Source organism: Pinus tabuliformis, chromosome 9 (assembly GCF_031772625.1).
Source record: "Pinus tabuliformis cultivar Carrire ecotype Pingquan chromosome 9, CPIR1, whole genome shotgun sequence".
NCBI lineage: Eukaryota > Viridiplantae > Streptophyta > Pinopsida > Pinales > Pinaceae > Pinus > Pinus tabuliformis.
The window spans coordinates 1,750,222,047-1,750,237,299 of record NC_142307.1 but is presented as its reverse complement, the minus strand read 5'-3'; the positions used below and the strand labels follow the sequence as shown (position 1 = coordinate 1,750,237,299).

At 42.2% G+C, this 15,253-nt stretch overlaps 1 protein-coding gene across 3 annotated transcripts in view; it reads right to left on the bottom strand.

The window, feature by feature from the left end:
- Positions 1-15,253, bottom strand: part of LOC149155720 (protein TIC 62, chloroplastic-like) — a 377,018-nt gene that overhangs the window by 158,651 nt on the left and 203,114 nt on the right. For all 3 annotated transcript variants that reach the window (XR_016263739.1, XR_016263738.1, XM_089445945.1), the window contains exon 6: positions 5,879-5,960. Coding sequence is in view for 1 of the 3 variants with exons in the window: in XM_089445945.1 (XP_089302071.1) it covers positions 5,879-5,960 (82 nt within the window). In the remaining 2 variants the exon portion in view is untranslated. The remainder of the gene's footprint in view (positions 1-5,878; positions 5,961-15,253) is intronic.

Here is a 15,253-nt window from a genome sequence, read left to right as displayed (position 1 = left end):
ACAAAACAGTGCAAAATTAGATTTTCTATCAGTGTTGATTTTATTGATGAAGTAGATTTGGATGTGGTTCCCCTTGATGTATGTGGAGTCGTGTTTGGGAGTCCATACATGTACATGCGTGATGCAATATTCATGAGGAGAGCTAACCAGTACTGGCTCATTAAGGATGGAAAATCATTCATCATCAATGCGCACAAAGGCAAGTCGAAAATTTCACTGGTAAGTGCCAACCAAGCCAAGAAATTGATTAGTTCCAGCAAGAAGTATGTTTTATTATTTTTAAGGGAAAGTCAGTCTGTAGAGGAGTCAATAAGAGGCAAGGCATCCCTAGAGGGGTGTACTAAGAAACAAAAACAACAATTGGAGGAGTTGTTACAGGCATACAAGGACGTGTTCCGAGAACCTAAAGGGTTACCCCCTAAGAGAGAAGTGGAGCACGAGATCCAGTTATTGCCAGACTCCCCATTGCCAAATATTGGGTTGTACAAGAAATCCGTTATAGAAGCAAGTGAGGTGAAGAAACAATTGCAGCAGCTGCTGGAACAGGGTGTCATTCGACCGAGTACATCACCATGTGGGTCACCCATCATCATTGTGCCAAAGAAGGATGGGACTTGGAGGATGTGTATAGATTACAGGGTGTTGAATAAAATCACACTCAAGAACAGATACCCCCTGCCCAGGATAGACGATCTGCTAGATCAGTTGCAACAAGCAAAGTATTTCACCAAGATGGACTTGAAGTCTGGATATCACTAGGTTCGAGTCAAAGAAGAAGATACATGGAAGACCGCCTTCAAAACTAGGCAAGGTTTGTATGAGTGGTTAGTTATGCCATTTGACCTATGTAATGCACCAGCTACATTTATGAGATTAATGAATGATGTACTACACCCTTTTATAGATTCATTTGTTATTGTCTATTTGGATGATATACTAGTATATAGTGCTACCTGGGAGGAGCATATTTCACATTTGACGTGGGTGCTAGAAACATTGAAGAAGCACCAGCTGCTAGCAAATATCAAGAAGTGCGAGTTTGAGCAACAATCCTTGGTGTAATTGGGATATGTGATCGGTGGAGGAGAATTGACGATAGATCCTTCCAAGATGGAGGCCATCATGAAATGGTGGGTCCCTATTAATGTTACTGAGGTTACGTGTTTCATTGGGGCAGCACAGTACCTGAGGAAATTCATAGCCTTGTTTTCAGCGGTAGCAGCACCGCTCCACGCCATAACAGCAAGTGGCAAGAGTTTCTAGTGGGGAAAAGGTCAACAGAAGGCTTTCGATGAGTTAAAGAAAAAGATCAGTGAAGCACCAATTTTGGCATTACCAAACTTGCAACGACCCTTTGAAGTTGAGACAAATGTGAATGGGTATGTTATGGGAGTTGTCTTGATGTAAGGAGGAAGGCCTGTTTGCTACCATTCTGAAGTATTTCATGGGGCAGTTCTTAACTACCCTACCTACAATAAGGAGCTCTATGCCATGGTGCAAGCTATGAAGAAGTGGAAGCACTATCTGATGGGAAATGAGACAATAATTCACATAGATCACCAGCCGTTACAGTACTTGCAGACCCAGAGTAAGCTACAGGATGGGGTTTTTACAGCAGTTTCATTTGGTGATCAAGTATAAGAAGGGCAGCACAAACAAGTTGGTCGATATGCTTTGAAGGCCACCCACATCAAACATTACAACTCTGGGGACTCTTATGCACATGGAGCCATTCACCCATGATGCATACAGAGAGGCATATTCAGAAGATGAGGACTTCAAGGAGGTGTATCAGCAGTTGCAAAGTCAGAGTCATGTGCACGATGGCGACAACACCGTTGACTACCATCTCTAGGATGGGTTACTCTACAGGTTGGATAAGCTATGTGTTCCTAAAGGTGAGAATTTTCAGTTGATTAGAGAGGCTCACACCTCCAAGGTTGCATGGCACTTTGGTGTAGGGAAGACCGTGGCTAACTTGCAGAGGTATGTGTATTGGCCCAAGATGCAAGAACAGGTAGCTAGGTTCATAAGAGGATGCATGCTTTGTTGTACCAGCAAGCCTAGCAATAGGAAACAGGGTCTGTATCATCCCTTACCTGTACCTACTCGTCCTTGGGAAAGCATTTCCATGGACTTTATGGGAGGTTTACCGACAACCAGGAAGGGACATGACTACCTGTTCGTGGTAGTTGATAGGTTCAGCAAGATGTGTGTTCTAATGCCCTGTAAAAAGACCATCAGCAGACAAGAAGCAACAAACTTGTTCTTTGGACAGGTCTGGGTACACTTTGGGATACCAAGGAGCATCATTTCAGACAGGGATACAAGATTTCTCAGTGCATTTTGGACTACATTGTGGGAAAAGATCAACACAAAGTTGAAGAGATCTACAACATTCCATCCATAGACAGATGGGCAAATAGAAGTAGTCAATAGGAATTTGGTGCAGCTTTTGAGGGGTTACAACCAAAAGAATCCGAAGACCTGGGATGAAAATCTAGTATATATACAACATTCTTATAACAGAGCAATCCACACTTCTACAGGAAAGTCCTCATTTGAAACTTGTTTTGGATATTTTCCACCTTCACCTTTGGATATTGCATATGGGCAACAAGGAGGACTGAAAGAAGACATTAAAGGAGATGCTTTGAGGGCTGAAAAATTTATAGAGAAGATCAAGCAGATCTATCTACAAGTACAGGAAACACTAAAGAAATCGCAAGTGAAGTATAAGGCCACGCATGATCAGCACAGAATAGAGAAATCATTCAAGGTGGGAGACAGTGTAGGGCTACAGTTGAATAAGGAGAGGCTGCAGGGGACTGGTAAAAAAATCAAGGCTCTAAGTTATGGTCCATTTGAGATACTGGAAAAGGTGGATGATAATGCCTATCGACTCAATTTACCACCATATATGCGCATTTACTCAGTTGTAAATGTGGAGAATTTGAAACTCTATGATCCTTCCATGCTAGATCAAAAAGAGGAATAGGTCCTACCTTCTATGGAGGATTTGGCACCAGACGCTCAAGCAGAGTTGACAGAAGATACAGTTTTGCAGAAGAGGTCCAAAACTACAACACAAGGGCAACAAGACCTTTGACAGATTGAGTTGAAGAGACAACTTCTAGGCAAAGCTAAATGGTACACCAAAGAGAAGGTGGAGGAAAAATTTCCTCACCTCATTCAGTAAAACATTTTGGGGACCAAAAGCCTCCCAAAATGGGGAGGTGTGATCCGAATTATATCATTATATTGTTTGTCATCCATCCTGATGCATTTAGAGTGGAAAAAGTGGAGGAATCAACTCACAAAACTGTTTTTACTGGCAGGACCCAATTTGGCAAAACGGGGTCTCAAACCTTTCGAGAGCGTTTTGAGGCATCAAATGACGTTTTTTGGGGGTAAAACTTTGTTGCTTAAGCATCACACCTTCTCATGCTATTCTACACACAAAAAGATTTCCAACAACGCAAAAATCGCATCAGTCGGAGTCTGTATGCAAAAATTATGCCACTCAGAAGTTGACGTTCCTGTTTTCACTCCTATAGTTCGAGAGGATGCCGCGTCAGCCCCGATTATTCATGGAAAATGGGCTAGCCACGTGTTTGTGATGTAAAAGACTCTAGAAAAGTCTATTTTGTAGCTCTAGTTAAGAGTTGATGTAGTCAAAATTAACCACTAGTAGGCTATCGCTCTAGTTAAGAGTTGATGTAGTCAAAATTAACCACTAGTAGGCTATCGGGTTGTGTTATAACCGGGCCACTAGCGGGAAGAGACATTCCATTCTTTCGAGAGCATTTTGTTCCATAGTTGAGCAAAAATAGCCAGGAGATATAGGAGGTAGAGCACACAGAGAGGATTTGTGAACTATAGTAGCCCACGGACCACAAACATTATTTCTTTATATCTGCAGTGATATTTCTAGACAGAGAAAGAGAGTGAAGCGGCCTCACCTTCTAGCTAGTTTTTCTCCCATAAGGTTTCCCAGAGAGCATATCTTGTGTATTATGTGTGTGTGAGCTTATTTCGTCGTTCTCTACTTTTCTGCTTGATTTACTTTTACATGCATGCACTAATTAAAGTTAATTTTACAGATCTAGAAATTAAATGAAACTGTAATAGTGTGGAATCTCAGATTTTTTAATATAATATTATCATATCTGTTGTGACGAATTGTCCAATGGAATATCCACAATAGTTTACGGATCAGTTAATAATCTAATTGAGACACTTCTAGACAGAATTTCCATAAACAATTTCTAGGTTTTGGAGATCTCATGAATTTTAACCTCTCCACCAAATTTCGTGGCTACAACACATCTGATGCTACAAAAACTAATATTTCTACTTCAAAACATTGTTGCAGATTTGGAAATAAAACCAATGTTGCACATAATGCATCTTTTAATTCTTTCAATGCTCTATCATGTTTTGGTCCCCAATTGAGAGTTTTGGTGCCACTAGTGAGTTGGTGGAGGTTCAAGAGGACAAGTAATGAGATAAAATAGATGGAGGAACTTGAAATAGAAGTTCATGCCCCACAACAAACTGATTATAGTGGGGTGTCTTAATGTCTACATGATCCAAATAAAACTACAATTACATGAATATTTTGCACTATGTAGTACTACTTATGAATATATATTAACTTTTAAATACTTATCACAATAGCACCTCGAATTCTTGTGAATTTAGATTAGTGGTTGAATTTAATGGAGTAATGATTTAGTTTCATTGCTTCCAAATATAGCAACTAATGCTCTCCAGTGTAACCATTTGGCTAAGGGGCAATCTAGAACAAAAGCGAAGAAGGATTTGTTTTTCATACAACCAGACGAGACAAAATCATTGAACATTTCATAATGGAATAGAAAGATAACTACCAAGGATTTTGGCTACCAATACTATGAATCAATAAATCATTTTACTAGATTCTAGAACAAGAATCCCTAATCACCAAATTGAGCTCTTATCCCTAAGAAATTAGCAAATGTTACACTTGCTTGTAATTAAGAAAAACTTCAAAACTAATTTGTTGCAAACAACAGATTGTACAATAAATTGACAAGCTCTACTAAACTGAATTATTCTATATATAATTGTCCTGTTATGTATGTGTGGCCTTTGTTTGTGATTTTTTTTCATGAGATTGTATATAGATAAATACAAGATAATGTATTTTTATTACTGTGTAATGAATGACCACAAAAAGTAGCTCCCTGGGACTAATAAGAGTAAAATATTCATAATACAAAATAGCAGTGCAAATGCAGCTTCTGGAATTAAGTTAAACATCAACAGGAAATATAAATATACAACTATCATAGAAGTATCACATGAAAACCAAAAATTTCATTTACAAAACAATGATGACCTCTACAATATTTGAAAATGAGTCTCAGAGATTTCAATTATGAATCAACAAAATTATCATGAATCATGATGTTTCTTACGACAAGGATATAGATGTTAAGGTTGAGAAGAATAAGGTTGTCGTATAAAATAAATGGTCTGCATAAGTTTGTAATACATAACGCTTGTAATGGGAAGTTAAAACCTTCCAAATAGTCTATCTAAACGAAGAAGATAACTAGATGTAACCACCTAAAAATTGTGGTATTCAATCTAAAGAGAACTGCAGTAAGTCATGCTGATAGATGGATAGGTTTTTCATCGTCAACACATTTCCTATATAAACTTATAAAGTATCGAATGTTGTCTATGGCAATGGAATGGCCTCTATTAAATGAGAGCCCTTAATAATTTCACAAGACAAATCTCATACCATTTTAGCAATTCTCTATAATAAAACTTGTATAATTAAACTGAAAATATGTACAGTGAAACAAACACTACGATTGTCACTCACTTCAATAATGCTGCAGGAAATCCAACTTTATTTGTTCCCAACGATGTCAAGAGAATGAAGTGATTAACTTTTGCTACAGTTGCTGCACGACGTCAAGAGAATGAAGTGATTAAATTATAGTTTCTGCATATGAAAAATACAATAGTTTCAACAATAAGCAAGGAAATTCAAAATATGACAAACTTGACAAATCAGGAGTTTTGAAAAATAAAGTGAACCAACCTAGCAAAAAACTGAATGAGTGTTTTAGCTGTAAAGATTATATATTATTCATGTGCCCACCCAAGAAAATGAATTCACTAGAAAATATCCATATTCAAGACTTTCCAGTGGAAAATAATTTTGTGAAACTTCAAAGGGAAGGATTTTATGCAAAAAAATTAAGAAAACAATCCATACATATCACTAATTTTGAAAATCAAATTTGTTTTAGTTGTTGATCTAACTACATGTTACCTACCAAACTCTCACTAGGTGGAAAAGTCCCAACCACAAGTGTGAGAACCTAAAGGAAACTTAGGAAAGCCACCATTGTCACATTAGTGGCTTAACCTCTTGTTAACCCTCATGTCAGCAGGGCTGTATATAAAAACGTTTGCAGTACATATGACCACCATTGTAAGCCCAAGGTCACGAGTCAAAAGCATTGTAACAACCATGTGAGGCTTTGTAGTAGGCATCCTAGACCTATGTGTTATTGTCTGTATCTTGTTGTGTTGGTCAGACCATGGCTAGTCCCTTGAAGTTCATCATGGATTCCTTTCATCATGTATGGGATTAGAGGGCCTTAGGTGGGCTTACTTGAGGACTCATGGTTATATGGGAACCTGCATTTGTAGGGTTGATCAACAGTGTATGATCCAATCCATCCCACATCAATATGCACCTGTCTTACCACATGGTTAGAATCTATAGAGTTTGTAGGTGGCCTTCTCTTTGGTGCAATATCTCTCAAACAGCTCTCATGTATGGCAGCCTTATTTTGACAAATTTCACGATTCTTGAGGCAGTACATGGTTCCCAAGGCAATGGTCTCAGTGATCAAAAAGTCAACTATTGAATTGGGGTAGCATTGGATGTGCTCTAGCCACGAAATTTGGTGGAGAGGTTGGGGCACATGAGATCTCCAATACCCAGAAAGGGTTTGGGCAGATTCTAAACAGATCAGGAGATATTAAAATAATTAATATTTTTAATGGAGTCCCTAAGTCTAAACTTAGGGAAAATAAAATATTAATGTGTATTAATATGAATCTGTGTTAGAGTGGTCCAAAAGACATGGATCAAGCCAGAGCTAATCTTAGTCATTGATTATGGACTTAATCTCGGCCATTGATATGTCAACAGGAAAAGTATAAGAGGAGCCTTAAGGGTCACTTGGAGAATACACCAGAGTGATTAGTCATTCTATTCTCTAGAGCGGGGTTTGCTAAGAGAGACAGAATCAGTGATCAGGAGAGCAGTTGAGGGGCATTGAGTACAGAGGAACAAAGAAGGCAGAGATTGTGCCGGGAGAGTAGCGCAGCAGCCAAGGAGGGTGACGCAGAGCCAGCAAGGGCTCACGCAGAGGCAGCCAAGTGCTGCGCAGAGCACCAGAGGGGCCAGCATAGCTGACGCAGAGGCTCCCAGAGCTGATGCAGGGCCTCCTGGGGCTAACGCAAGGCCAACGTGAGACAGAGAGGGGCTGACGCAGTCCAGATTGGGCAGACGCTGGGGTTGCAGGAGCAGTTTTGTGCTGAGGAGCTGCCGGAAGGGTTTTCCAGGGTTTCAGCCAAGATATTTCTCTCAAACTGTGAGGTATAGCTGCTAAGGAAATTCTCTGTTGGGTAGGCCAGTTACAGCACCCAGATTGTACTCTGATATTGCTTAATAAGAAAACCCTCAGATAGTTGCACCGGTTTTCCCGCATTGGGTTTTTCCGGGGACATTGGTCCAAAAATAATGGTGTCATGTGGTGTGTTTGTTCTTGTTTCTTTTAGTTGCTGATCTATAATATGTTGAGCATGCACTGGTGTTTATTTTCAGTATTTACTTTGTAAATAACTTGTTAAAGAAAAATTAACAAGTAGGAAAGAATAAATCAGAAAAAGTGCATGAAGGGTTTCTAACTTAAGTAAACTTAGAAACTTCAACATGGTATCAGAGGGTGATTGCAAATCACAGGAGGACTAAGAGACATCAACCGAGCGGAGCAATAGCAGTAGAAAACAACTTTCCCGAGATGACAGAAGTTGTTTCTAGCAGCGCAAAAGCCAAGGAAGTGTGACGCAGAGCTAGCCAGAGCCATGCAGAAGAAGTTGGGAACTGCGCAGAGCCTCAAAGAGGCCAGCGTTACTAACGCAGAGGGCCAGAGGGCTGATGCAGGGCATCCCAGGCCTGACGCAGACCCATCCAGGGTGACGCAGAGCCAGCATGAGGCAGAGAACGGTTGACGCAGTTCACAGAGAGGCAGTTGCTGGGGTCTAGAAGGCTGCAGGAATATTGTAGAGTGGAGCTAGTGAGGTACTGTAGTCAGAACAGTACCTGATAGAGTAGGGCCAGAGGAGTTGTTACCGATGGTTTCTAGCTAAGGAACCTGGATCAACAGTGAAGTTACACAAGACGATCAGAGTAGGGGGCATCTTGACAAGCGGCAGAAGGATTTCCAGGAGGGAAATCAAGACTCAGCGGGAGTCCAGAAGAGAACTTCCAGGCAGGAGGTAGAAACTCATAGGAGTCGAACAGAGAACTTCCAAGAGGGAAGTAGAGGAGCATCATGGCACTTCACGGGGTAAGAGACCAGGATAGACTGGACAGAGCATCGAACTTCGCAGTCTGGAAGGCCAGAATCTTATCAGTGTTTGACAGGAATCGTGTCAAGAACTTCGCCTTGAAGGTTATAGCTATCCCAGTCGACTCCAATGATAATGACAAGTACGAGGAGGCGATGGCAAGGGCTAAGTGCATTATCCTTGACGGGGTCAAGGATCATGTGGTACCACATATAGCCGAGAAGGAAACGACAGTTGAGATGTGGGAGGCTCTCAAGAACCTATACCAACATACTTTTGTGCAGAGAAGAATGCTGCTCGAGAACCAGATGAGGTCGTATCAGATGAAGAAGGGTCAAACGATTGACTCCTTCCTCGGAGGACTAAATGAGATCCAAGATCAGTTGACTGCTATAGGAGTGACACCGGATCAAGAATTTATGGTGAGGACAGCCCTGAATGTTGTCTCAGAAGAGTGGGAAGTGTTTGTCCAAAGCATCCTGGACAAACGGACTCTCCTACCTTGGGACAAGATGTGGGCAGCTCTTAGCTAGGAAGAGATCAGACAGCAATCAAAGACAGGTAGCAACAACAAAGGGATCAAGGTCAAGCAGGAGGAGGAGGATGTGGCCCTAGCATCTGAGGGAAAGCAGGAGAAGTGGAAGAAGAAAGATCTCTCCAAGATCAAGTGCTTCCACTATGGGGAGATGGGTCATTATGTGACCCAGTGCCCAAGGGAGAAGAATAAGGGAGAGTCTTCCGAGACTAAGGCAGCGCCAGCATGGGCAGAGAAGGAAGTTTTGACACACGATGATTGTGCCATGAGTGCACACGCACCACTTGAGCGGAAGTGGGGAGACATCGAGCTGTAGTCAGGTAGACTAGAGGCGATGAGGGACAGGATCCTCAAGGTACCCAGCCTCTTGGATTAGACCTTGCTACAGGAGCCCCAACAAGGAGTAGCAGGACTGGCTGAGTGGGCAGAGACGGATGCAGATGGAGCGGCAGAGATAGCTACAGTGCAGGAGTCCCGAGACAATGCAGAGCTAGCAAGCTGCAACAGTGCGAGAGGCACAGGAGTGTTGCACCAGTGCAGGACGGCACAGAGAGGTGTGCAACGATGCGAGATGCAAGGAATTGTTGCAGCAGCGTAGAGGTCAGAGAGGGAGCACTTGTCAGCGGCAGAGGGAGCTTCAGCATCAGTGGGTGTTTGTAGTCCAACAGGGAGGTCAGTTGGGAGATCAGTTACTTCTCAATAACTGAGTTGCAATGCAGTAGTGGGCAGCACGATGCAGCATGATGAGAGGAGGTGCAGTGCGGATGCAGTGCTAGGAGAAAGGACCAGCAGCACGGATGTAGAGGGAGCTGTCGTACAGATGCAGCACTGGCAGTGGCAGAACCATGGGCAATAGTACAGGATACAGCAGTGCAAAGGATGTTGGGCAGGAAGACCTAGCATTAGCACAAGTACCGATGCTGGATGATCAGAGTAATGCTCAGTGAGTATTGCTAGAGCACAGTCCTCGCTGAGAGGGAGTGTTGATTTGGGGTAGCATCGGATGTGCTCTAGCCACAAAATTTGGTGGAGAGGTTGGGGCACATGAGATCTCTAATACCCAGAAAGGATTTGGGCAGATTCTAAACAAATCAGGAAATATTAAAATAATTAATATTTTTAATGGAGTCCCTAAGTCTAAACATAGGGAAAATAAAATATTAATGTGTATTAATATGAATCTGTGTTAGAGTGGTCCAAAAGACATGTATCAAGCCAAATCTAATCTTAGCCGTTGATTAGGGACTTAATCTCGGTCGTTGATATGTCAACAGGAAAAGTATAAGAGGAGGCTCGAGGGTCACTTGGAGAATACACCAGAGTGATCAGTCATTCTATTTTGTAGAGCGGGGTTTGCTAAGAGAGATAGAATCAGTGATCAGGAGAGCAGCTGAGGGGCATTGAGTACAGAGGAACAGGGAAGGCAGAGATTGTGTCGAGAGAGCAGCACAACAGCTAAGGAAGGTGACGCATAGCCAGCAAGGGCTCACGCAGAGGCATCCAAGTGTTGCGCAGAGCACCAGAGGGGCCATCGTAGCTGACGCAGAGGTTCCCAGAGCTGACGTAGGGCCCCCTGGCGCTAAGGCAGGGCCTCTTGGCGCTGACGCAGGCCAAGAAACGTTGACGCAGGGCCAACGTGAGACAAAGAGGGGCTGACGTAGTCCAGATTAGGCAGATGTTGGGGTTTGCAGGAGCAACTTTGTGCTGAGGAGCTATCGGAAGGGTTTTCTGGGGTTTCGGCCAGGAGATTTCTCTCAAACTGTGAGGTGTAGCTGATAAGGAAATTCTCTGTTGGGTAGGCTAGTTACGACACCCAGATTGTACTCTGATATTGCTTAATAAGAAAACCCTCAGATAGCTGCACCGATTTTCCTGCATTGGGTTTTTCCGGGGACATTGGTTCAAAAATAATGGTGTCATGTGGTGTGTTTGTTCTTGTTTCTTTTAGTTGCTGATCTGTAATATGTTGAGCAAGCACTGGTGTTTATTTTCAGTATTTACTTTGTAAATAACTTGTTAAAGAAAAATTAAAAAGTAGGTAGGAATAAATCAGAAAAAGTGCATGAAGGGTTTCTAAACTAAGTAAACTTAGAAACTTCAACATCAACTTGGTCTCAGATTGTTCAATTTGATGAGAGAATTCCATGCCACATTGAATTTTTCCAATGAAAAGTGAAAGTGGCTAGTTACATCTCAGTCAAGTTGAGTCAATATGTTAAATAGGTTTCAAGGCAGCAAAACAGGGACCGCCTTGGGGAAAATGATGCATGCATTATGTCAAAAATGATCATGAGGACAAGAGGAATGATTGGACATTGGATAAACCAACACTCCTCGTGTGTTTCGTGACATGGACTAACCGCCTCTCATGGATCCTTATCTCTAGTGATGCGATCGTTGACTAACACCTGCAGGTTTTGGTATAACGACAATCATGATTCCCAACAAGTGGTATCAGAGCATAGGTCACGAGTTCGGTACACACCCGACCCATGTTAGGGGGGAGATTGTTGGACATTGGATAAACCAACTGTTAAAATTGGCAACTAGGGCCAAACTCCACGTGGGTCATCTTATTTATGGTAGATGATATTTTTCTTGGACTCCTCTCATCGAGAGGTGTAGGATTGATCTAAAGATCATCCGATTCTGATAAGTATTCATGGAGTTATGAATTTATTTGTGTTATAAGACAATTTGTCAAGGTCGACCAGCAACCAAATAACCCCCACGTGTGCTCAACGTTTTAGTATAAAAGGAGGTGACTTGATAGTCATTTCTACAAACACTTTACTCTCGATTTCTCTCCACTTGTTCTAGGTTTTAGTGGAAGGGAAATCTAGGAGAGGAAGCCCTAAAATGTTGAAGGTAAGGAGCCCTAGCATGAGACCTAGACGCAGTCAAGAAGGAGGCCTACACGCTGCCCTATACGCTGGTCTCTACAAGCCCTAGACGCAGTCAAGAGGGAGGCCTATCACTACTTCTATATGTTGCCTAAAGGAGCCTAGCCGCAGTCCAAGGATGGAGATATAACATGGTGGAGGAGGCCCTACTCTCTGCCCTATCCACAGGTCTGTCCAACCCTAGCCGCAGGTCTGTCCAAGCCCTAGCCGCAGGTCTATTCAGGTGACCGGATTGTTGGAAGGAGGGCCGAGAGGGCAGGCTGCTAGGCCGAGTAAAGGAGGAGCATAACGCTAGAATTTGAGTGACTGTTTGGGCATGTTGAGGAGGCCGAAAGCTACAGCAAGCTAGGCCGCAGGCCATAGCAAGCTGTTGGAAGTATTGTAGGGTTGCGTTGAGGTGGACAGACCCTCAAGAGGACAACGTGACATGGAGGAGCCTCTCCTAGGTTGGTCGCAGCACTAGAGGGCTAGTATTGTTGACTAACAGTGGGACAACAGTGCTAGTAGTGTGCAAGCATGGTGCAACAATGTCACAAGGCACAAAAATGCCACTTGGGACAGCAAGTGGCAAACATAGTGCAGCAATGCCACATAGGACAGCAATGCCACATAGGAGCAACAAAAGCACATTGGGACAACAGTGGCAAGCATGGTGTTGCAAGGGACAACAGCATGGTAAATAGGACAACAAGGACATGGTGCTTGTTGGAGCATGGTACATGGGACAACAATGTTACAATGGGACAACAGCAATGGCATGGTGCAATGATGGCACAATGGGACAACAGCAACAGCAAGGTGCAGCAAATGCAATCATGGTGGAGCATGGTAGATGGGACAGCAAGGACATGGTGCTTGCATGGGACAACAAGCAATCATGGTGCAACAGTATGAGCAGTGACAACATTGTGATAAGGGGCAGCATGATGTGAAATGCTACAGCACAATGATGGGCATCATGACAATGTGAAGTGTAGCATGTTGTGTGCAGCACTTGCTAGTATAGTACAATGATATTAAATGCTACAATGAGATGCAACATGATGGGCACCGTAAGGTACAGGATGAGGCAGCACTGGTAAGTGCAGCAAGATGATAAGGTACAGCAAGATGTTGCAGTACCGAAAGGTGCAACAGTATGATGTGTGCAACATGGTAATGAGGTCCAGCATAGTGATGATGGGTGCAGCACGATGCAACACAGTGAGGTGCAGCATGATGACGAGGTGCAGCACAATGATAGGTGATGGAGTCACCTTGGAGAATCAATTGAAGCAACATGTCTTCAACTAAGTTCAGCTACCTCATGTATCATCTTCTTAGAGATGATCTATGCTATTATAAGTCAAAGTGTTGACTTCTGTTGTAAATGTACTATCTATCTCTCTCTCTATTTCTGCTGAACTATTGAAGAACATATAAGAAGAATTGATCAAGGGTTTCCCCACATTGGGGTTTGTCCCTCGCTAGCGCCACATCTTGTGTCCTCTTGTTTTGGTTTGTCGTCTGAGATCTCTATTTATGTTCTATCTACAATTTACTTTAATGTTGATGTGATTGCTAATCTAGAAAAGATATTGAGCTAACTGTAAAATTGAAATAAATTGCTCTAAGCATAGAACATACCTAAAATTAACACCAACGCTCCCTGTGTGTTTCGTCACATAGACTAACCGCCTCTCATGGATCCTTATCTCTGGCAATGCGCTTGTTGACTAACACCTGCAGGTTTTGGTCTAATGGCAATCATGATTCCCAATCAATGAATTGTGGAAAGGAGTTTGTGAAGGAGAAGACAATGCACCTGCAAATCCCACTTCAAATAAAGAGCTTGCCATTTGGGAAAACAAGAACAACAAGACCTATGCATTGATTGCAGCATAAGTAAATTAAGAGGTGAGTCACCTTATTTCGCCATTTTCAAATGCCTTTGAAGCTTTAACAAAATTGAAGGAATTGTATGACTCACACTCTGAACTTGAAGTTGTTCAATTGATGATTAAGTTGTTAACTCTTGAATTGAAAAATGAAGACCCTCTTGAGTCTTGCCTTAGCATCAGAAGTAAGATCCATTATGCATGATATAAAAGCCACTGGTGTTGAGATAGATATTCCTCTCATAGCATATGTCAAGGCATTATATCCCACCTATTCACATTATCTTGAGTCATTGCAAGCAAGTGGAAACTTTAAGGAAATTACCTTTGACTCCCTTGAAAAGAAGTTTGCTGAGAGAGAGAAGGCTTTTGGGAAGAAGACGGCTTCTCAGTCTACTAAAAACATTGTATGCCTTGCACAAAAAGAGAAGAATCATGCACAAGATTGTTCTAGAGGAAGGGGCGCCTAAGAGGAAGAGGAATAAGGAATTTTAGAGGCAGGGGGGGCAAACAATGCCAAGGAAAAATGTTTGATCTTCATTGCATACGATGCAATAGAGATGGACATGATGCATCCACATGTAAGTTGCCTTGGGACAGAATTGAGCAGGAAAGAAATGAAGGCAAAGGTAAAACCAATGACAAAGGGAAAGGTAAAGCACTCAAATCCACTCACTATGTTGTGGCACATTGCAACATTGGAGTAATTGAAGACTTATTCAATGCTTCACTTGCTTCATGGAAAGATGATTGGTTGCTTGATTCAGGAGCAACTTGCCACATGACTTTTAGGAGAGATTTTTTTGAATAATTCACTGACAATGTTGATGGAGCAGTATATTTTGCAAATAAGTCAAAACTCAAGCCATCAGGGCTTGGCACCATCAGGCTCAAATTGCCTGGTCTTCCAGACTTTCTTCTACATGATGTTCTATACCTCCCGGAGCTGAGGAGAAACTTGTTGTCTTTGGTCCACATCTGCTAGCAAGGACACTCCATTCATATATTTGATGGCAAGGTTGAGGTCAGAAAAGCATCAGATCACTCACTTGTCATGATGGGGATAGAAGAAGAAAGACTTCTGAAGCTGCAAGGTACCTCTGCTCATGCACAAAACTTTTCATACAGTTCTCACTATGATGAAGGTACATTTCCATCAAGTCTTTTATGGCATGCTAGATTTGGACACTTGAACTATGACAACCTTCATTTGTTGAAGAAAAATGGTGTTACTGGTTTGCCTACAATTCCTAGGAAACTTAAGCAATGTGATGCTTGTATCTTAGGAA